At 39.6% G+C, this 22,771-nt stretch overlaps 1 protein-coding gene across 2 annotated transcripts in view; it reads right to left on the reverse strand.

The window, feature by feature from the left end:
- Positions 1-18,980, reverse strand: part of cpa6 (carboxypeptidase A6) — a 28,092-nt gene extending 9,112 nt beyond the window's left edge. Inside the window, exons 1-3 of one of the 2 annotated variants that reach the window (XM_056248837.1) lie at positions 18,620-18,980; positions 13,085-13,160; positions 1,511-1,635 (exon numbers count right to left, since the gene is read on the reverse strand). In XM_056248837.1, coding sequence (XP_056104812.1) covers positions 1,511-1,635; positions 13,085-13,160; positions 18,620-18,732 — 314 coding nt within the window. In that variant the 5' untranslated portion in view covers positions 18,733-18,980. The remainder of the gene's footprint in view (positions 1-1,510; positions 1,636-13,084; positions 13,161-18,619) is intronic. The other variant, XM_056248838.1, reaches the window with a different exon arrangement.
- Positions 18,981-22,771: the final 3,791 nt, after the last annotated feature.

A 22,771-nucleotide genomic window follows, 5' to 3' on the forward strand; every position in this document is an offset into this window, starting at 1 on the left:
ACATGGCGTGAATGCACCTTTATTTACACAGGATAGCTTATCAACAGAATTAGAGACAGGTGCTTAACATAATCAGTAACCATGGAAAAAACTAAACTAGGATTGGGAATACATGGCAAACAGGAAAAGAAGAGAACCAAACCAAAACACAATGGCTGCGTCCGAAATCGCATACTCTCTAGTTAGTACTTATTTTGAAGTACCGTAATTACTTCACGACCGCTAAAAAAAGTCTATGAATGTGTGTACTGTGTAGTATGAATGTAATCCGGACGTACTACATCTGCCACGATGTCATTATCATGTGACCTACCAGTGTCAGTTACGTCGCTTCACTGCCATTCACCAATCCTCTCCCATGGCCTCATGGGATAGTAAAGTGTCCATCGTTTGCATACTTCAGAATCTTGCTGGAAGTAGTAGACTTTTTGCCTACTCTTTAATGAGTACTGTGAATTCGGATATTCTTCTTTTGTCACATACTGTTTTTTGCCTACTATATAGTAGGGAAGTATGCAATTTCGGACGCAGCCAATTAAACTATAACATACTTGTGACAGGTACATTACAAGGCATAATTAATGCATTAAAAATGCTTTTATAATGCATTATATACTGTATAAAGCCTTTAAGTAAATTGTTACCGTAGGCTATTTTCCTCCCTATTAAGGTTTAAAGGTAGACTCACCAACATTGATCATCTTGTCACAAACAGAGCAAAGGTAATTCATGAGTTCACACTTACAAGTAATTAGATAGAGTAAAAGAGTATGCGTATTTGGCGTGCTGTCCTGGGGAGGGCTCCGAGCTCAGAATGTGGCCCAAACCCAGAGTACTCCCCTGTCTCCCTGGCTGGGATAGGAATTAGCCGAGAGTGAGGAGTTGGGGTGGTGGAGGGATGCAGAAAAGACTGTCGAAGAAGAGGTGAGTCTGCTATATATATATAGGCCTCCAATCGTACTGATTGGATAGATCATTTGAACGTGCTCCTCTCTAACATTTTTTAATAAAACATAATAACATGAAAATCAGAATTAAACTCCATCTTTGCCTGTTTTGTTGTTTTTTGGCTAGAATAGGAATGCCACAATTTATCTTAATGACCTGTCAAACCAAAGCAAAGATGGATGGAGTTTTTTTAATTAGAGTAAACAAAGTCCTAGATGCAACCTATCCCATCACCCAGAATCCTCAGAGGTATCGCTTCTGCCCGTAAATATGCTCAAATACATCAGCCATGAGAAGGAGAGAAGATATGAAAGAAAAAGCCTCCCAGGGGGAAAGGGATGACAATGAAAGTGTTGCTGGCTGTAGCGCATGAGATAAGCTTCATTGTTCACGTTGATCTGGATGATTGATGGGGCGAGTGGTTGAAAGAGTACTTTGAATCATGCTTTGGTTTCTGGGTCCTCTAACTCTAACGTATGTCCCCCGGAAACCGATGTTTGTCCCACAGGAGAATGAGAGAGAAATTAACTCTAATGATCTAAAGGAGAAGGAGGAAACTCACTCATAGTAGATGTGCGCTTGGTAAAGATGTCTTCTAAGCCATTGCGTCTTGTTCCGTCCCACATGAACGTCTACTGGGCTGTTTTCTCGAATCAGAGATGCGCTGTTGGGCTGCCAAAGGTCCACCTGCAGAACATCACTGAGATCAATCAAGCAGGAATGTTCCTAGCTGCTTAAGTGACAAATCTTTCATCATTTACTCGCCCTCATGTTGTTCCAAACCTGCATGACTTTCTTTCTTCCGTGGAAATATCTCTCTCAAACATCACTGTCATTGTCAAATGACAATCCCAATTGTTTATATTCACTTTTGGCAGACCAGATTGGATGGCATTGCTATCAAATAACATTGGTTTTCATGTGTTTCATAACTGGTCATGAACCATCAAACATTGAGTATGTGAAAATGCGAATGAAATCTGAGAGTTTTGGTGGAGGGCAAGTTAAAGCTTAAGTAACTGTCTTCAATGTTTCTGCTAAAATAACAATATTGACAATAGATGTAAAATGAATGCAAATAACAGCTCAGAGAATTTGATCAGGTAAGAATTTGAGAAATGTTTGAGAAATGACTTCCTATCTCTTGGGTTTTGATTGTAAATTTGGTGTTTCGGCAAATGTGAACACAGTTAGAGACATTATTGGGATTGCTTGTGAAACTTTAGGAGACACATTTGACATTATACTGGTGCATTTTGCACATGAGAAGCTGGAGACTCAATTTACTCTCCATTTAATCTCAGAAGCAATGAAGATATTTAAGAGATCTCACTTGCATTGACAATTTTTTGTTTAACTATCCAAACCGATATGTAAGAACATGTAGAACATGAGCTATATTCCACATACATAATTTCAATGTGAACATAAGAACATGGTCATAACATTATATATGTTCCATTTAGCTACAAACAAAATAAATAAATATGTTCATGGACACTAACTAAATCCAAAAACAAACCAAAATAAACAAAGCAATCTGAAATCAGGTTCTTGAAATTCAAGCAGTTTATCACATGTTGTTAGATCTTTGAACCAGAGTTGAGATGACTGACACAGCTTTCCCCAGTGCTGTAAGATCTGTAGATCAGAGACCTGCTGATTCAGCCCATTCACAGAGAGTTTGAATCATGCAGAGCTTCAGCGAGCCAACATGATCACAGTGTTTGATTGAAATGATCTATTTCTGTGTGTGGATCCACAAAACCACTTTAGATTGCCAACATATGCCGGAGCCTTTGTACTAGAAGCCCATACCAGTCCCTGAAGCATAACCTCAGATTTTGATCATCAGCCTCCTCTGTGCGGCTGCCAAGTCACTACGCTCTTGACTGAAAATTGGTGCACTAAAAACAGTTCTGAAAATTTGCCATACAATATGTATTTGCATGTTAAATAAAACCCTTCAAGGTATAGCTCTTGGTTAAAAGCAAGAATATCAGTCATAAAATATAGGTCCACTCAGAGCTGGTTACGTGCAGGCAGAAAAACTCCTCACCGCTATGCTGCATTCCTAACAGATGCTCACAAACCTGGCAGCTGAAACAGATTCGACACGTTTGTTTTGATGGTTTGTGGCTGATTGTACCATGGTATGATCTTGAAACAGATTTCACATGCACAAAGAAAGCATGAGATTGAGATGATGAACATGTCTTCTAAAAAAAGCAGGTGGTAAAAAAAGAGAACACCTGACTATACAAACATTAGGAATGCTAGTGTTTGCATTGATTGTTCGCATGGTCAAGTCAAATCAAGTCAAGTCAAATATATTTATATAGCGCTTTTCACAATACAGACTTTTTAGGCAATTTCTGTTGTAATTTTGGGGGGAAATCTGTGGAATGGATTTCTGTATTTGGTTGCGTTGCACTTATTTGCAGCACATGATTTTGAATGATTTGACATCCTTCTTAAAAAGTAATTCTACATCATGATTGACCTTTTTATGTTCTCAACTGCAGATTCCAATGGAAACAGAATAAGTCAATTTTGGTTTTAAATTCTGTCGTTTATGCATCGGAGCAAATGAGAGGCATTTTGATCAAACTTGTACAGCATCATCTGTTAATGGAAATCTTGACAGATTCACTACAGTTTACTGTGTGTACTCGGACGCCGCTGATTGTTTAACTGTCTTCTTTCTCCCTCTCCTTGTCTTTCTCTTGCTTTTGAGTGGTCCATTATTGGTTTGGGCTGTGACTGTAAAAAACTGCTCGCATCAGCTATACTATCAGAAAGGTAATCATCCTCTCTGCTGGTCTAGTTAAAGGAGACAGAATGTTCAGTACACTGTGTTCTTTTTAAGGGAAATCCTTTTTTTGCTTTGCTTCAGCTATGACAAAAAGACATCCCCTTTTGCATTGTGTGTTCATGCATTTTGGAGGCAGAGCAATGAAGGGATTTGTTTGTGTTATTAAGGTGAGGTTGAAGCAAGGAGGAAGCAGGATCCAAATGCAGCACGTTTATTTAAATACACTTAAACTATACAAAGACTCAGGCAAGGGAACAAGACTCGGGAACAGAACAACCTACACCGACGTAACAACAACACAAGAACTCACAAGGAAACAAGTCACAAGTCACTGAAACACAGGGCTTAAATACAAGGGCAAACAAGCTAAACAAGATAACAAGTGGGCGTGGTTAATCAGGGACACCTGAGAAACCTAATAGACATGACAGGGAAACTCAGAACAGGAAAATACAGGGGAACACAGGCCAGACAAGAACAAGACATGAACCCACACCATGACAGTTTGGGCTGATTTCAAATATCAAGTGTTTCTCAGAAATTTCTTACTGCACCTTTAAATATGGTAAAATGAGAGTACTGCTTGCAGGGGATGGGAATATGTTGAAATTGAATGTTGGCCTTTTTTATGCTTAAGGTTCTTTTGTGAGGGACTGCCTATATAAAGGCAGATATATTTTGATTGATAAACCCATTTATACTGTGACAACAGACAAATATGATGCCATTGTATTAGTTTTTTTTTTTAATTCTAAATTAAATAGTTGGCTTTTATATTGTTATTTATGGAAGCTTGTTTCCGCCACAGAATAAAAAATAAAAAAGGTAATTGCGACTTTTTATCTCACAATTCTGACTTTCTGATATAAACTCGCAATTACGAGTTATAAAGTCAGAATTGTGTGATATAAACTCACAATTGCATGTTATAAAGTCAGAATTGCGAGTTATAAAATCAGAATTGTGAGATATAAACTCGCAATTCTGAGAAAAAAATGTCAGGCTTTTTTCAGAATTAAACTTTTTAACTCACAATTGCGGTTTATATCTCGCAATTCTGAGAAAAAAAGGCGCTATTATTTTTAAATTGTTTTATTCCGAGCCGGAAACAAGCTTGCATTGTTATTGTACTGAAGCCAAAATAAATTTGTAAAAATACTGACTTTGACTTCTGTGTATCTTTTTTTCTACCAACCATTAGAATAATGTTAAAAAGTGTAAACCTGAAGAGAGACTTTATTTAATTCTTAAAGATTTTCCCAATCAATGTCTATAATAAAAAATACAAATAAATAATAATAATAATAATAAAAGACTATTATAAGATTTTCTTTTTTCTCTGCAGACCTCAACCCCTCTTGAGGCCCCCAGGGGTCCCTGGATACCTGTTTGAAAAACCTCTGCCTTACTTCAGCCAAGAGGAAATCCAGCCAAGTAGCACACAAGCCTATCAATGACTAAATTGGTATAATAGTTTGCAGACAGTTTCGTGTGAGTGCAGACCTGAAAACTTCTCTCTGTTAGTGCAGTGACCCCAATTTCTTGAGCACTGTAAAGTTCAACATGGCTCAGTTTGAGATCATTTTACACTTTGTATTGACACATTCCTTTAAGATTAAGTGGATGTGTTTATACTTTATACTGTGAGAACCAAAGGATGCTATTACGACAACATAATACTAATTTTTTCTATCTAAATTAAATAATTTACTTTTATATTGTTATTGTACTAAAGTCAAAGCAAATAATTATATAATGTTGAATAGTTCCTTAAAGATAAAGTGCAAATATGTAGGAAATTAAAACATAGAATTGGATTTGGACTAAATGTGATACTCTGTGTTGTCTAGTCATGTTTTTAAGAGCTGTTGATAAACTTATAATCTTATTTTCTTCAAATGGCCATGTGAGTATATCTTGTTTTCGATCAGCTGAGGGGCATGTGTTCACACTTAAAACCTATTTTTCCTTTTTCCGTTTCATGATGGGGGTTGATGTCACTTTAAAACAGACAGCAGAAATGTCCCAAGTTTCCTCAAACGCAACCCTGAGTGGTGACATCAAAGGTAGCAGATAGGGAAACAAGTCCATTTCATGCTTTGTAAGAGCCTCCAAAAAATCTGTCACTGGCAAAACATCTACTATAATATAATAAATATTTGTGATGTATGTTGCTTGCACAAACATTTAGTCCGAATACACAGCTAATTTGAATGGCCTGTCAACAGACAGACTAGCTAACTAGCCTAACCTTATGGAAATTAATGGCTACTGATGACGTTTAATTGGCCTTTTAATATAGTCTACCACATTTCTCACTGCTGCTTGTGTTCGCTGTTTGTATAGGCAGCCTGTTTAGAAGTATATAACTGAAGGAAATGGTGGCATGGTGCCAGGGAACTCTTTTCTGACTCTTAAAAGAAGCTGAGGATGTTCATGCATCACTGGTGCTGAGATTGGCAGAGTGGTGGTGGTGCAAAAAAAAAAAGATAAGGACAGTAAGTCACGGTATACAAATTCATTGTTTCCTTCTCGTCTCGTGTTGATGTTGTTGTATGAAAGCGTAGTGGGTGTCAGTGTTAATTTTGTCAGCAAATTTTGATTTAGTTTTAGTCTTAGTCTTTTGACTAAAATGCCATTTAGTTTTAGTCATATTTTAGTCATCTGAATTGTTTTAGTTTTAGTCTAGTTTTAGTCGACGAAATACAATAACATTTTAGTCGACTAAATCTACAGTAGATTTAGTCGACTAAAATATAATGGGTTTAGTTCAATTGTAATGCGTTAATTTAGAATTTCTCTAAAATTTCCAAACCCATATACTCCCGGAGAAAACATCTTTTAACCTATTAATATGAATGATTTTTAAGTTTGAACATGCAATACAGATACAGATTTAACTGCTGTTACTTAAAAAAATATCTTAGAATGAAATAAAACCAGAAAACCACTTTTCCTAAAGTACAACACAGTCTTCTTTACAATGAATGATATATTCATTCCTTATAACTACTTACACATCATTCTTTATTCTTTCAAGCAGACATATTTATTTGTATGAATTAAATATAATTAATCCTTATTAAAGCTATTAACAAACAGTGAATGCTTTTCTCTTTTTCTTTTGTTGCTTGATCAAAATTAAGGACACGGACCGCATTAGGTTTATTGCCACTGTCACTTTAAGACGTCGGATCATGTCCAATGACATGCGGATACAATTGCACTGATGCACATCCGACACACTCACAGTTTAAGACATAACCAGCATAGTTTAAATGAATACTCTCCAAAAAGGACATTTAGACATACTGTTGTGTATTTCTCCAATCAGACACGAAAGAGAGCTCAATTCAGTAGCCTACTCGCGCGCTGTAGGTGTATTGTGCATGACTGCACGCTTCGGGTTAGGTGTGTGCGCAAAGAAAACCGCACCGAATAGAGCTCTTTTTTGCATCGTCACTCTTATTCAGAGATCTATATGTCTGCCCTACTCATTCTCCCAGACGTTCACATTTTTTAACGTTTTATGACCGCGGGGTAGATCACGTTACAGTAGCCTACAAATGTGCGCATCTACCACACACGCAGGACATCAGTTCTGACGGATCGCTTCCCAAATCGTCACTATCTAACATTTTCGTCTAGTTTTTATTCGTTGACGAAAATGTCAATAGATTTTCGTCATAGTCTTTGTCATTCAAAACTAGGTTTTATTTAGTTATCGTCTCGTTTTCGTCTGTGAAAAAATGTCGTTGACGAATAATTTTCGTCGTTATTTCCGTCAACGAAATTAACACTGGTGGGTGTGACTGAGTGACATTCCTTGATCCGCTCCAGCTGTTCATCATTCCATCACCAGCTGCAGCCGATCTCATCACACTATATATACTCACCGTTTTCTCATCCCCTTTGTCAGATCGTTGGTTGATGTCTCTCGTGTGGTGTTCCTGTCCAGTCTTCCTGCCATTCCCGTCGTCGTGTTCCCGTGGATTCGTTGTCTTAGTGTTGGATTATCGTTTCGTGTCTGCACTTCACGGATTCGTCACTTCACGGACTTCTCACTTCACGGATTTCTCACGCTGGCCATCTAGTCCCTGTGTCATCTGTCCACGCCCGTGTCATTTATCTGTTCCTTGAGTTTCTGACCAAAAAACCTGAGTTACCTGCATTTGCTTCCTGTATTGTTTGACGATCATGACAGAACGATCTGACCCAACCTCTGAACCACGCCTACCGGTTCCGGAAGCCTATGCGGGTGAGTCTGCATACTGTCGAGCCTTTCTGACAAGGTGTTCTATGCATTTCGCGTTGCAACCCAGGACATTTAATAATGAACAGGCCAAGGTGGCGTTCGTCATAACTCTGTTGACCGGGAAAGCTGCGTTATGGGGAACGGCGGTGTGGGAGAATCAAGACCCATGCCTCGTTCCAGACACTCTCCGCGGAGATGAGACGGGTCTTCGACCGAGCCGTCGCGTGGAGAGAGGCCGCTAGGGTGTTGGCCGACCTGCGTCAAGGTGAGAGGTCGGTCTCGGATTATTCCATCGAGTTCCGCACCCTGGCGGCCGAATGTCATTGGAACGAGGAGGCGCAGTGGGACACGTTCCTGCATGGGTTGGCTGACCGCGTCCAGAGAGAGATCTACGCCCTGGACCTCCCCACGTCGTTGAACGGGTTGATCGAGTTGGCTCTGAGGGTGGACGCTCGACTTACTAGAGCCGGAGGTAGAGTCTCGTCTATCCGACCTCCAGGAGGAGTAGAGAGTCAACGGTCCAGCGGCAGGGACGCGGTCAGCCCAATTTTCGATCACGAACCCATGCAGGTGGGTCGACCTCGGCTTTCCCAGGAGGAGAGGGAGAGGCAGAGGTCCCAGGGCCTTTGCCTATACTGTGGAGGTGCGGGACACTATGCTTACAACTGCCCGGTAAAAGGCCAAGCCCGATAGTAAGTATGAGGCTACTATCGGGTGGGATCTCCGCCGAGAAGACCTCATCCACATCTACCCTCTTCCCGGTAAGACTGAGATGGTCAATCCACCAGCACGACTGTCGAGCACTTCTGGACTCTGGGGCGGAAGGTAATTTTATGGACAGAACTTTTGCACACAGATTTCAGATTCTCCTCAAACCACTCACACAGAAGATTGCAGTACACGCTCTAAACGGTCAAGAACTTCCCACCATTTCTTTCACCACTGAAGATATCACTCTCATTACTTCAGGCAATCACCCAGAGACTATTTTTTTTTTTACATATTGGATTCACCCCTGGCACCCATCGTTCTCGGACATCCCTGGCTTATCCGTCACAACCCCCGAGTGGACTGGCATCAGAAAGCTGTATTGGAGTGGAGCAAGGGATGTCATAAGTCTTGTCTAGTGTCTGCTTGTCAGTCTGTGCCTGTTTTTGTGTTTCAGGAGGAGGCAGGGGATTTGTCTAACGTGCCCGAGGAGTACCACGATCTGAAGGAAGTGTTCAGTAAGTCTCGGGCTGCTTCTCTGCCTCCGCATCGTCCCTATGACTGTGCCATAGATTTACTGCCAGGTAAGTCTCCGCCTAAGGGCAAGTTATACTCGCTTTCGGTCCCAGAGAGGGAGGCCATGGAGAAATATATTTCTGATTCTCTAGCAACCAAGTTCATCCGTCCTTCCTCTTCTCCAGCGGGGGCGGGGTTCTTTTTTGTGGGGAAGAAGGATGGGTCTCTGCGACCTTGTATTGATTACCGGGGGTTGAATAACATCACGGTAAAGAATACTTATCCTTTGCCGTTGATGTCTTCAGCCTTCGAGAGGTTGCAGGGAGCGTCCGTCTTCACGAAATTGGACTTGCGTAACGCTTATAATTTGGTTCGCATTAGGGAGGGGGATGAATGGAACACTGCTTTTAATACCCCCAGGGGGCACTTTGAATACTTGGTCATGCCTTTCAGCCTGTCCAACTCCCCAGCAGTCTTCCAGGCACTGATCAATGACGTGTTGCGAGACATGATTGATCAGTTCATATATGTCTACCTGGATGACATATTGATATTTTCCTTGTCTCTCCAGGAACATGTGCAACACGTCCGACGAGTGCTTCAGAGGTTGTTAGAGAATGGGCTTTTTGTCAAGGCGGAGAAATGCGATTTTCATGCACAGTCTGTTCCTTTCCTAGGGTACATCATTTCGTCTGAGGGAATGCGTGTGGACCCTGAGAAGGTTAAGGCTGTGGTAGAGTGGCCAAGTCCAGATTCCCGTAAGGCCCTACAGAGGTTTCTGGGGTTCGCCAATTTCTATCGACGTTTTATTCGCAATTTCAGCCAACTAGCCACACCTCTGACTGCCTTGACCTCCCCCAGAACTCCGTTCAGGTGGTCAGATACAGCCGAGGCTGTGTTTGCCAAACTCAAGAGCCGCTTTGTTTCAGCTCCCATCCTCGTTGCCCCTGATTCTTCACGTCAGTTCGTGGTGGAGGTCGATGCGTCGACAAGATGCATCCCTGTGCGTTTTTTTCTCATCGTTTGTCCCCAGCTGAACGCAATTACGACATTGGTAATAGAGAGTTGTTGGCAGTCAAGTTAGCGTTGGAGGAATGGCGTCATTGGTTGGAGGGTTCGGGGGTACCTTTTATCGTCTGGACCGATCACAAGAATCTAGAGTACATCAGAACCGCCAAAAGACTGAACTCCAGGCAGGCTCGGTGGGTACTTTTTTCGGTCGTTTTGTTTTTTCCCTCTCGTACCGCCCGGGTTCCAAGAACATCAAACCCGACTCTTTATCTCGCATTTTTGATCATTCCGAACGCCCGTCTACTCCCGAGTGCATTTTACCGGAGACCCTATTTGTTTCCACACTCGTATGGGAGGTCAAATCGAAGGTCAAGACGGCCTTAGAAGGGGTAATGCGTCCGCCCGGTTGCCCACCGAATCGTTTATTTGTGCCGGAGGGATTACGGTCTGACGTGATCCAAAGGGGTCATAGCTCCAACGTGGCTTGTCATCCAGGAGTCAATCGTACTAAGTTTTTAGTAAAGCAACGATTTCGGTGGCCCATTATGGCTCGTGACATTCACAGTTTTGTTTTGGCTTGCTCGGTTTGTGCCACTGGCAAGACTTCCAATCGACCTCCAGATGGGCTCCTTCAACCGCTGCCTGTCCCTTCGAGACCCTAGTCCCATATCGCTCGAGATTTTATCACCGCCCTCCCACCCTCCCAGGGTCACATGGTAGTTTTGACCGTGGTGGACCGGTTCTCGAAGGCGGCTCACTTTATTCCCTTACCCAAATTACCCTCAGCTAAGGAGACAGCATTGACAGTCGTTGACCACGTGTTTCGCTTACATGGCCTCTCGATGGACGTGGTCTCCGACAGAGGAGCCCAGTTTGTGTCCAAATTTTGGCAAGAGTTTTGTAAGTTACTGGGAGCGACGGTTAGTCTGTCCTCAGGGTTTCATCCCCAGAGCAATGGCCAAACCGAGAGAGCCAACCAAGATTTGGAGAGAGTGTTGCGATGTTTGGTTTCCAAGAATCCTTCCTCATGGAGCCAACAACTGTCTATGGTGGAGTACGCCCACAACACGTTGCCAGTGTCGGCCACGGGCCTATCTCCGTTTGAGTGTAGTTTAGGTTACCAGCCACCTATTTTTCCCAGTCTGGAATCCGAGGTCGCGGTCCCCTCCGCCCACGCCTTAATCCAGAGGTGTCACCGCACTTGGACTAGAGCCCGTGAGACTCTACTCCAAGTGGGGGCGCGCACCAAGGTTAAGGCCGATCGCCACCGGTCAAAGCCTCCCGTATACGTCGTTGGTCAAAAAGTGTGGCTTTCTACGAGGAACATTCCTCTCCGATCCGTCTCCAATAAACTTGCTCCCAAATTCATTGGCCCGTTCACTGTCACCAAGATCATTAGTCCGGTGGCAGTCCGCCTTAGTTTACCTCCGGCGTACAGGAGGGTTCACCCTGTGTTTCATGTTTCAAAAATCAAGCCCGTGTTTCATGCTCGCATTAATCCGCCAGTTCCGGTCCCCCCCCCCCTGCCGCGTCTCGTAGATGGGGATACCACCTATTCGGTAAATCGTATTCTGGATTCTAGGCGGAGGGGGCGTGGATTTCAGTACTTGGTGGACTGGGAAGGTTACGGTCCGGAGGAGAGAAGTTGGGTACCTGCTAGAGACATCCTGGATCACTCTCTGATCGATGATTACAATCGACAGGTAAGGGAGTCTGGGAACGCCTGGAGGCGTTCCTAGGAGAGGGGGTACTGTCACGGTATACAAATTCATTGTTTCCTTCTCGTCTCGTGTTGATGTTGTTGTATGAAAGCACGTGTGTAGTGGGTGTGACTGAGTGACATTCCTTGATCCGCTCCAGCTGTTCATCATTCCATCACCAGCTGCAGCCGATCTCATCACACTATATATACTCACCGTTTTCTCATCCCCTTTGTCAGATCGTTGGTTGATGTCTCTCGTGTGGTGTTCCTGTCCAGTCTTCCTGCCATTCCCGTCGTCGTGTTCCCGTGGATTCGTTGTCTTAGTGTTGGATTATCGTTTCGTGTCTGCACTTCACGGATTCTTCACTTCACGGATTCTTCACTTCACGGACTTCTCACTTCACGGATTTCTCACGCTGGCCATCTAGTCCCTGCGTCATCTGTCCACGCCCGTGTCATTTATCTGTTCCTTGAGTTTCTAACCAATAAACCTGAGTTACCTGCATTTGCTTCCTGTATTGTTTGACGATCATGACAATGTAGCCCTGGTAAACAAAAAAATTGTATGCCCAGTATAGAAGAAAATTTGATGACATTTTAAAGGTTTCGATAGACATTATTTGCCATGATTCATGTAATGCAACTCATCTTCTATACATTGTTAAAATGATTATCATGATAAGTTATCACAACTTTTTATCTTTTGTCAAATCAACTTGGATAATTAATGTGGGTCAGATAACATAATATTTTGAGTTTCTATTTATTAAACCAATCTCCTTCATTGTATTAACTAATTTTTTATTTCAATGAACTCAAAATTAAGGCAACCAGGTCACTCACTTTTTTAACAATACATTTTTACAGTGCAGTGACATATAGCAGTTATCACAACTTTTTATCTTTTGTCAAATCAACTTAAATAATTAATGTGGTTCAGATAACATAATACATTACATTTCTATTGATTAAACCAATCTCCTTCATTGAATTAACTCACATTTCAATTAACTCAACATTAAGGCAACTTTTTTAAGTTAAACCAACAGCATTTTTTTTACAGTGATGTGGTTTGCTTTTGTTTTTCATGTTTAATGTTACAGGAGTATTGTAGAAATAAGGGACTCACCGTCAGGTTTTGGAAAAGCTGTTTGACAGCTTGAACCTCTGTGTTGCTGCTGGGGATTATTCTGAATACTTGATCACTGCAGAAACAAAGCATTGCAATTATTGTAAAGTATGCACTGGCACAGGAATCAAATCAAAATGCAGGAATAAAACAGTCTTTTTTGACTGAGTAAATGATTGTATGGTTATATAAAACCAATTAATTTCTATTTCACCATGATTATTTAATCAGTATGCAAATGTTTAAGATTTTTTTAAAGTCCCCTTGTAGTCAATAACTTTATCCCTTAAAGGGATACTCCACTTTTTTTTTGGAAATAGGCTCATTTTACAACTCCCCCAGAGTTAAACTGTTGAGTTTTACCGTTTTTGAATCCATTCAGCCGATCTCCGGTTCTGGCGGTACCACTTTTAGCATAGCTTAGCATACATCATTGAAGTGGACAAGACCATTAGCAATTCTAAAAAAAAAATGACCAAAGAGTTTCGATATCTTTCCTATTTAAAACTTGACTCTTCTGTAGTTACATCGTGCACTAAGACTGACGGAAAATGTAAAGTTGCGATTTTCTAGGCTGATATGGCTAGGAACTATACTCTCATTCCTGCGTAATAATCAAGAAACTTTACTGCTGTACCATGAGTGCAGCAGGCGTAATGATATGACGCAGCGCCTGGCCACCTTCCGTCAACACAACGGAACTATTTTCAGGCGCTGCCTCATATCGTTACGCCTGTCGGAAACGATTTTCCATCGTTTCCCAATGACGCAAGTCGTTTCACATCGTGCTTTTGATCAGCGCAGTCGGTGGAGAGCAACTGCGCGCGACTGCAGAATCCGACACGTGCGCCTTGCGGTCGCGAGAGTTTTTTGACATACGTCGGCATGACATCAGAGCAAGGTGGACCGCACTCGGACACATTTCTAACCGGCATGCATCTCGGGCTGATCACCGGTGATCGGTTCTGCGCAGATTTTGCTCATCTCAAACAAGCCTATTGATATGCTAAAGAAGTACGTTGAAGTGATTGGTTACAACGTAGTTTGTGTGGCCAGAAACACCAGCGTTTTCAAATCGCGTTTTTGAGACTTGTCTTTTTATCACTGCAGTTTTAAGGAGAAAATCCTCAATGGCGTTGACTTTGACATTGAATTTGCACATGGTTTATCTTAAAGCACATTAAAAACACCACATAGACACATAAACAACATTAAAAACTTGTTTTTCACCAAAGGGGGACTTTAAGAAATTAATACTTTTAATCAACAAGGATACACTAAATTGATCAAAACTAAAAATATTTATAATTTACAAAGGATTTTAAAATTTCTATTCAAATATCCGGAAGAAAATGCATAACAGTTTCTACAAAAGTATTAAGCAGCACAACTGTTTTAAACATTGCTCAAAAATTCCCTGAAAATCACAGAATTTTGAAGAAAATTAGCAGTCAGTGTGAGTCTATGGGACTTTTTTGCCCATTATATTGTCTACCGAGAGAAAATCGTAAGATAAATATTAGCTCAACTATTCTGAACAAGCTACATGATTTGGGGTTTGATTTATGTTTATAGCAAAACATGTCATGCTGAAGTTTAATAGGGGATCGTTTGAATCCTTAACTAAGTAGGCTATGAGTAATAGTAGGCCTACCAGTGATTGATGTTAAAATTTCCAAGAGTGACACAGCCAGCAGACAGTTTTATTGAGCCAGCTAACACATAAAGGCATTTCTGAGGGTTATTTTCTCTGAAACGGTTCAAAACACACCAAATATGACCTCATTACATCACTAAAAGCAATCTGCTATTTTTAGGCTTTGAGTAACGCTGATGCTCCAGGTTACATTCTCCTTTTTTGAGGTGTAATTGTATGAAGCAGCTCCATTCCAGCTCTATCATTACACAAGAAAGCCACAAAAATGGTCTCAGTGCATCAATAAGGACGTCATCTCCCACTAATGGTATAAGCAGAGGAAATTGTGCTTGACGCCACACCTGTAATGTCTTTGTGTGTGGTATTTTGTGTCTTGGATGGTATTTCCCACAGAATCTTTATTGTGTGGTGTCATGCAATATCTGCGTGTGCTGTAAATAAATAAAAAAAACCTCCTCAGCTGCAGGGTACAAGGTTCTTCATGCTCTCATTTATTTTGCTGACTATATAGTGTTCTTCTTGTGGCATTTCTTTCTCCAATTCGGTCTGTTTTAGTGTTTCCTGTTGGTTGTTCCTATTTCCTGACTTCGGCCCTGATATTATATAGTGAAACATCCGAGACCTTCTCTGTCTGATGTCACCTGGAGAGTCAATCACACATTGGTGTGTGAATGTGTGAGGAATGATGTTATTCCTCTTGGCTTCACAGCCTCACATACGTGAAGAGGTGTTGATTGGTGCGTTTTATAGCCCAATGTAAAGCATCCATCTGATGGAATGGAGAAAAAAACAATGACCGACCCTATACAGGACAGGAATTTATAGCACCCTACTCAGTAAAAACTGCTAACTGATGGGACGTTGAAATTTTAACCTGGGGGAAAAAATCTTAGTAAGCAACACTTATTAAAAGTCATGCTGATCAGAAAATTAATTTCATTATTTAGTTATTTACACACACTACTGTTCAAAAGTTTGAGTTTAGGTCATAGGTTTCCACAAAAATATTAAGCAGAACAACTGTTAATAATAATCAAATCAGCATATTAGAATGATTTCTGAAGGATCATGTGACATTGTAGACTGGAGTAATGATGCTGAGAAATCATATTTGCCATCACATGATGAATTTCAATTTTAAATATTAAAACAGTTATTTTAAATTGTAATAATATTTTAATGTTTGTATAATATTTCTGATCAAATGAATGCAGCCTTGGTAAAGTATAAGATCATCCCACACAAAAACATCACAAAAAAATCAATCAAAAACATTCGAAACATCACATGGGTTGAGATTGTCATATCTATTACATTTCAGATAACCGCAGGGAGGAAGTGTACTTTTCATTACTCTGTTTCTCTTAATGTTCTGACGGGACATTCTCATTCTGATCGGGTTAGCATTTATATCACTCCCTGACAAGTAGAAAACAAGTGTTTTCACCTCTTTGGGAATTGATTTGCTTCCTTGCATTGACTAATTCGTAAATGATGCTATAAAAAAAAATGAAATACTGCTTAACATTAATATACTGATGAAATTAGGTCGGTGTCTGTATAAAGTGGAAATAAAAATAAAGTAGGAACATTTTTACTTTTTGAAAGTTAAATCTTATTTTTACATAAGGAAAGTAGAGCTGTCATAAGTAGAATAGCAGTAGAAGCCCAGACTCATTAAAAGGGAAAGATGAAAATTTACCCCATATTCACAAAGAATCTCTCATATGTTACTCACTCTCATGCTGTTTCAACCAGTGTATGACTTTCTTTTCTCCGTGGAACACAAAAAGAGATGTTAGGCAGAATGACAACCTCCATTCAGCATTCACTTTCATTATGTGGAAAAAGATGTAATGAAAGTATGGTGACTTTTATTTCAGGTTCTCACATAAAGGCATATTAGTATGGAATGCCATAAGATTATGACAGAATAACATTTTTATGGAGATTTTACTTAACAAGAGCAATTTCTAGCTAATGATAGTTTATAAAACGGTATGTTCAATAACTGTGTTGGGGATAACGCATTACAAGTAATGCGGGTTATGAAATCAGACTACTTTTTTCAAGTAACTATAACACGCTACTTTTAAATTTACAAAAAACTATATCTGAGTTAGCCTACTTTTACAAATAGGTAACTCGAGTCACTTTGTTTACCTATTTTTTCACTGACACCTCTCCCCTCCCCATGTTGAGAGAAATCGGGAGTAAGTGCAGAGGCGTTGTGTGTAAACATGATGATGGTTATAGTTAGTTCTAGACTCAATGCGAGCATTCATTTACTCGTCACTTGCACAAAAACAGAGTATTCCCCAAAATGAAGAAAAACTGTGAAATACTCAGAATATTAGACAAACCTGCATTAATTAAATATGTTAAAAAATACAAAACACGTTGTATTTAATCTCACTTTATTAACTGCTGACTTTTGATCCTATTAACCATAGCAAACATTACTTTAGTAAAACATCACATTTGTGTTTAATTTTCTATTGCTGAAGTAAGTGTGTGGAACTTTCTACTCCTGCATTCTATTCTTCTGGAATCCAGAATGGCAGCCCAGATGAAAGGTTTGTTTGAGCTGCACCTTCTACTGTACAGACGAGAATTTGCATTTCCTTCAGTCTGAGGTTTATTCATTTAACTTTTAGTGTAAAAGAGCCTTTACATTAGTTCAAATTTAAATATGTTTTAATTATGAAACAAGCAAGCAAGCCCAGCACAGGTAAGAAAAAGTAATGCAAAAGTATAACGTAATGCATTATTTTTCATCAATTAGTTAATTTTTTTTAGGGAGGAACGCAATTGTAACGCATTACTTTTAAAAGTAACTTTCCCCAACACTGTTTATTGTTCACTAAAAGGCCTACTTTTCCATGACTTTTAAAAACTGAATTAATTTGAACAAAATTTTAAGGCCTGGAATCATTTTTAAAAGAAAAATTCCTATTATAGATATTCCATGACTCTGGGAATCCTGTGGGATGGACTTCAGAATAGAGTGTTGGATGTAAAACGATCCAGTTCAAGTGTGACATTTCCACAATGAAAATCTAAAAAACGGTCAGTGGTGATGATAAGAGATCCACCATAAGCATAAGTGCAGCATATCTGCCATAACATTCAATTTAAAATTCACTTAGGCCTATATATCAAATAATAGGCTACTTTTTAATAGGCTATCTCTGATATCAGATTATCAAACCACCTGGTAATCTACCAAAAATAAACAAAAGATCACACATTAAATGTTTCTTAAATTGTCATTCTGCGTCCATTGTGATGTTCAAGTTCTTTGCACTTCGTGCTTATACCTGTCGAGACCAACTGCATACTTTAAGATTTCACTTAAGGAGTGCTTTTCAACCTCAGCAAAGGAAAAAAACTTGGCACGCTGAAACTGCTTTGTTTTATAAAGCCAGTGTTGACATAAGAAGAGACAGACTGATCTCTAGTCTTTATTTGCGGAGGCGCAGAGTGCACTTCAATGATTCAAAACTATTTTGCTAGCCTACTCCCCCTGGTCCGTACGCCCTGGATTCTCGCTAAATAAATATTCATTTTAGCGAATCGGTTCATTATTCGGATAATTATTTTTGAACCAACAGACTCGGACTCAACCTAAAGTCACCGGGTGCGCTTTTTACACGTTATTTTATGTAATCACAAAAACATTTAGTTAAAAACTATAATTTATCGCTATGTGTTTAATTATGTTATGTAGGCTATATTCTGTGTCTACGTGGGCGAATTACAAAATTCACGAACGTTCAACTGTTCAATACGATTCGTTCGCGCCCGCTTGCTATTTGAACGAGTGCTCTCACACTACAACTGTAGTTTAAAAAACTTTGAATGAATGAAACACTTACCCGACATAACGGTTGTTGTAGAGATAAGAGTCAACAGGATAGAGCACGGTGCTGAAAATGATAACACATCCGAATAAAACCGTACTGGACAAGTCTGTGATTGTCAATGCCATATTAAGGTAGGCTATTATAGAAATAAACGGCGATTCTGCAGCAGTTAATCAGAGGCTGAGCTGTGCATATGGATCCTGAATGGAACTCATCACAGGGTAAGGAACTGTGAGACTTTTCTGTCCTGTTTGTCCACTCCTGGGACTTTTTCTTGAGGTAGAGGTGTGAAATCATTCATGTGGGAATTCTGGTGGTATCCCGAGTCTTTTAAAGTGTTTTTGGAAGTGTGGTCACGTGACGTGGGGTGTCAGAGGGGTTGGGAACCGAATCCCTGCTTTGGAGTGAGATCAGTGGAAGTGCTCAAGTTTATATTAAGAGCGGAATTCTGCCTGGTCACGGTTGATGTCATGGATGTCATGGATTTTTATTTGACTTTTTAAGATAGGTTAAGATAGGCTACACATAATTAACTAACTAGATTTTTTTTTAAATTAAACACACACACACGCACGCACACACACACACACACACACACACACACACACACGTTGTGTTTTCATGTTTTATGGGACATAATGATTTTTATACCTACAAACTCTATATTCTATTCTCTTACACTAACCCTAAACCTTCCCAATCACAGAAAACTTTCTGAATTTTTACATTTTCAAAAATCATTACTTATGATTTATCAGCTGTTTTCCTCATGGGGACCAAAAAATGTCCCCAAACAAGGATTTCAGATATTGCCATCTTTGTGGCATATTGCCACATTTTGTCCTCATAGGGTTTACCAGCCCCCCCTACACACACACACACACACACACAGAGAGAGAGAGAGAGAGAGAGAGAGAGAGAGAGAGAGAGAGAGAGAGAGAGAGAGAGAGAGAGAGAGAGAGAGAGAGAGAGAGAGAGAAAGAAAGAGAGTGTTCTGAATGGTTTTAGCATGTTACTATGCAAATTACTTTGGTGAATGCTTACTGGTCCAAGTAAAAAGAGCCCACTCCCAAGTTTCTATGAAATTCTGGACAATGGACATGGCTCAGGTCTCTCCTTCAATGTATGTCTGCTGGTTTTATAATCTACCAGGCTAATTATATTATAAAATATTATATATAGACGAAAACAGCACATTACATTTTATGCAATATGCGTGTAGACTCTAGAACCAATTATGCTTATTAATTCTTCCTTTATTCATCCTATCATCCCAGAGATGCCTTTTAAGAGGTATAGCAACTGGCATTTGTTTTGAGTATAGCTCCCTCCAGCTCTTTGCGACTCCCGTTAATTGTAGCCACAGCATTCCTCTGTTTGATTCTGTATTTATCAGTCTGTAGTGCGGTTAAAGGTCTTGAACCAGCCAGGCTTTGTAATTGCATGGTAGCAGCACATTTTTCAAATGCTTCCCCCTGTGTTAACACTCCGCCACCTGTTTTACACCCAATTACTGTGCAACAAATTACCCTCGCAGACAGGCACTGACAGGAACGCTGATCCTGGAAAAGCTGGTCCTAAGTGGAAAACGAAGACTTCGGAGGAGAATTCCCAGGGAATGTGGTGTGCAAAAACTTTTAATAAAACTTAAAAATCGATTTTCTTGCATTGCACATTTGCATTTTCAGGCATTTAATTACTAGCTATGGCATCTTCTAACTAACTTCAAGAAAGCAATTATCATTTAACTGCGACTTAAATTTCACGCTTGTCTTAATTGCTGATGTATACCATCATTTTTGTCCCCAGTAGCCTGCATAAATCGCCCACCACATTGAAAAGAATCATACAACTCCTGCGTTCAGCAATAACAAAAATAACCGTTTACCAGCTTCCCCACATGTGCTGCCCAACAGAATCATATTTCTGACCTGTGGTTGAGTTTTGCACTCAATAAAAATAGCCCTGAAGTGTTTTTGAGGAATATGGACAGGTTGACATACAGTAGCATATTCAAGACTTGGTTCCCAAACGGAGGAGATCGTGTTCATGGTTTGTGGAGGACCAGGGGAGTTTAAATAAATAAGTAGGGTGGGCGGTGAAGACTGAAGGTGGTTTGTTTGGGCCTCTGATTGCTGGGATGCTTTAAGGGGCCGTTTGAAACACCTTTATAGCTTTGTGGTAGTAAAAGACAGCCAAGTACTTCAAGCTTAGAGGTTTGGAAGTAATACATCTTATTACTTGGATGTATTTCTGAACAGGGTATACTGATGTTGTATTGCTGTTGTTGCAATACATGCATGCATGCTTGCAGTTCATTCAGCTAGCCTATGTTTTGGATTGCAGATGAAATGGCAAGTCATGCAAACACTTCCTTGTTTACAAATAACAGATGCAATATATATATATATATATATATGATTCCAAATCCAATGATTTTATAATACATTTTGGAATAATATTTGGAAAAGTTTGATAAATTATGTAATTTTAAGAATAAATCATTACAGAAACATTTTTAAAAACAGTTTATATTATTATATATATAAAAAAAAAGAGTCTAAAAGGAATTCTTTCAAAAAATCTCAGCTCATATGAATCATTTGCTCGAAAATCAAAGTCTTATGATTATTAGCTTGTATTAGTGCGCTTTGTGTTTTTGATTTACTAAAAAGAACTGACACATTACATTCATTCGAGACTCTAAGGGAATCTTTTCAAAAGTTCTCAGTTCATATGAATAGTTTGTTCAGGAATCAAAGTCTTGTGATTAATTCGAGAAATTATGTTTTAAGTCTTGCGATTAATGCTAGAATTAGTACGCTGTATGTTTTTGATTTACTAAAAAAGAACCGACACATTATAGTCATTCCTTCGGGAATCTAACTGGTCACATTTGGATTTCCCTAAAGAGAATCCTTTCAAAAGATCTCATATGAATCATTTGCTTGGGAACTTTTTTTCACTAAAAAGAATTAGCTCAGAATTATTGTTCAGAAGTCGGAAATCACTAAAATGGTTCATAAGAGTAATTCGTTCGGGAATCATACTATAAAAGATACAAATGTGTGTTTCACTAGATTCGTTGAATCTGCGTCAGAGTATTTAGTTTGGTTTTGAATGCGTCTGTGAGAAATGTTAATGGGACTAACTTTATTTCCGGTATTTAAAAAGGCGACACTTCAACTCAAATGCATAAGTTGCAACTATATGCAAACCCAGTTCATTCACCCACTAAATGGGGTCTTTATTTGTCAATTCCTGACCAAGTATAACTTTGGTTTGTGCTGGTTCCTTTACTCTGTATAACACACGTTCCACAGACATTTATTTGGTGAGACCTTAAATCTGTTCATTCTTTTATTACCTGCCATATATCTCAGTCAGAGTGAAGCTTGTGTGAAGTCATTATGTAATAGAAACCAGCAAGTGAAGCCCTAGTGCTAAAACCGATAAAAGGTCACTGTCTCAGAAAAAAGTGAAAGCCACGGGCGAGAACCAAATGAAAACACATTTGTATCATCTTCAAACAGCCACAATAGGGTGACATCATAGTTGTGAGGAACTGGTCTATGATTTATTGGGAGATTGGGCTTTGTTGTAGAGCTGCACATTTCTCACTCAAGATCTGTGTCCCATTAAGCTTGAGAGAGAGAGAGAGAGACGTTTAAGAAGAAGAAAATATATCAGAAAGACAAAACCAGCATTAAATTACCTGTGGAGGAGATAGACAATTTTCTTTCTAGAGATCCGTCCCTCCCACTCCTTTTACTGATCTTCCCGCTCAAGTGGAGACAGATCTTCTGTCATTATCTGCTGCTGAACCTCAGAAGATGAAAGCAGAGTTAAAAAAAACACATGATTTCAGACACTATAATTCTTAGGAAAGGTACATGTTTGCTCCCTATATAACATGTTTTAATTCAACCATTGGGCGTATCCTGATTTATAGCATTGCTATTGTGTTTCAGATTGTTTTTCTTTTTGTCATTGAAGGAACAATAAGTATGGCCCACTGGTGTGCTTTTACTGTAGTTGTTTATAGTAACATTTTACATTCATTACTGATGTACAACTGACAATGAACAATACTTCCACAGAATTTATCAGTCTCAGATAATATTGATTTTTACATTTATTAAAACTGTCTGTCAACATTTGTTA

This window comes from Rhinichthys klamathensis, unplaced genomic scaffold, assembly GCF_029890125.1.
Source record: "Rhinichthys klamathensis goyatoka isolate OS25496 unplaced genomic scaffold, OSU_Roscu_1.1 h1tg000059l_1, whole genome shotgun sequence".
Lineage (NCBI taxonomy): Eukaryota > Metazoa > Chordata > Actinopteri > Cypriniformes > Leuciscidae > Rhinichthys > Rhinichthys klamathensis.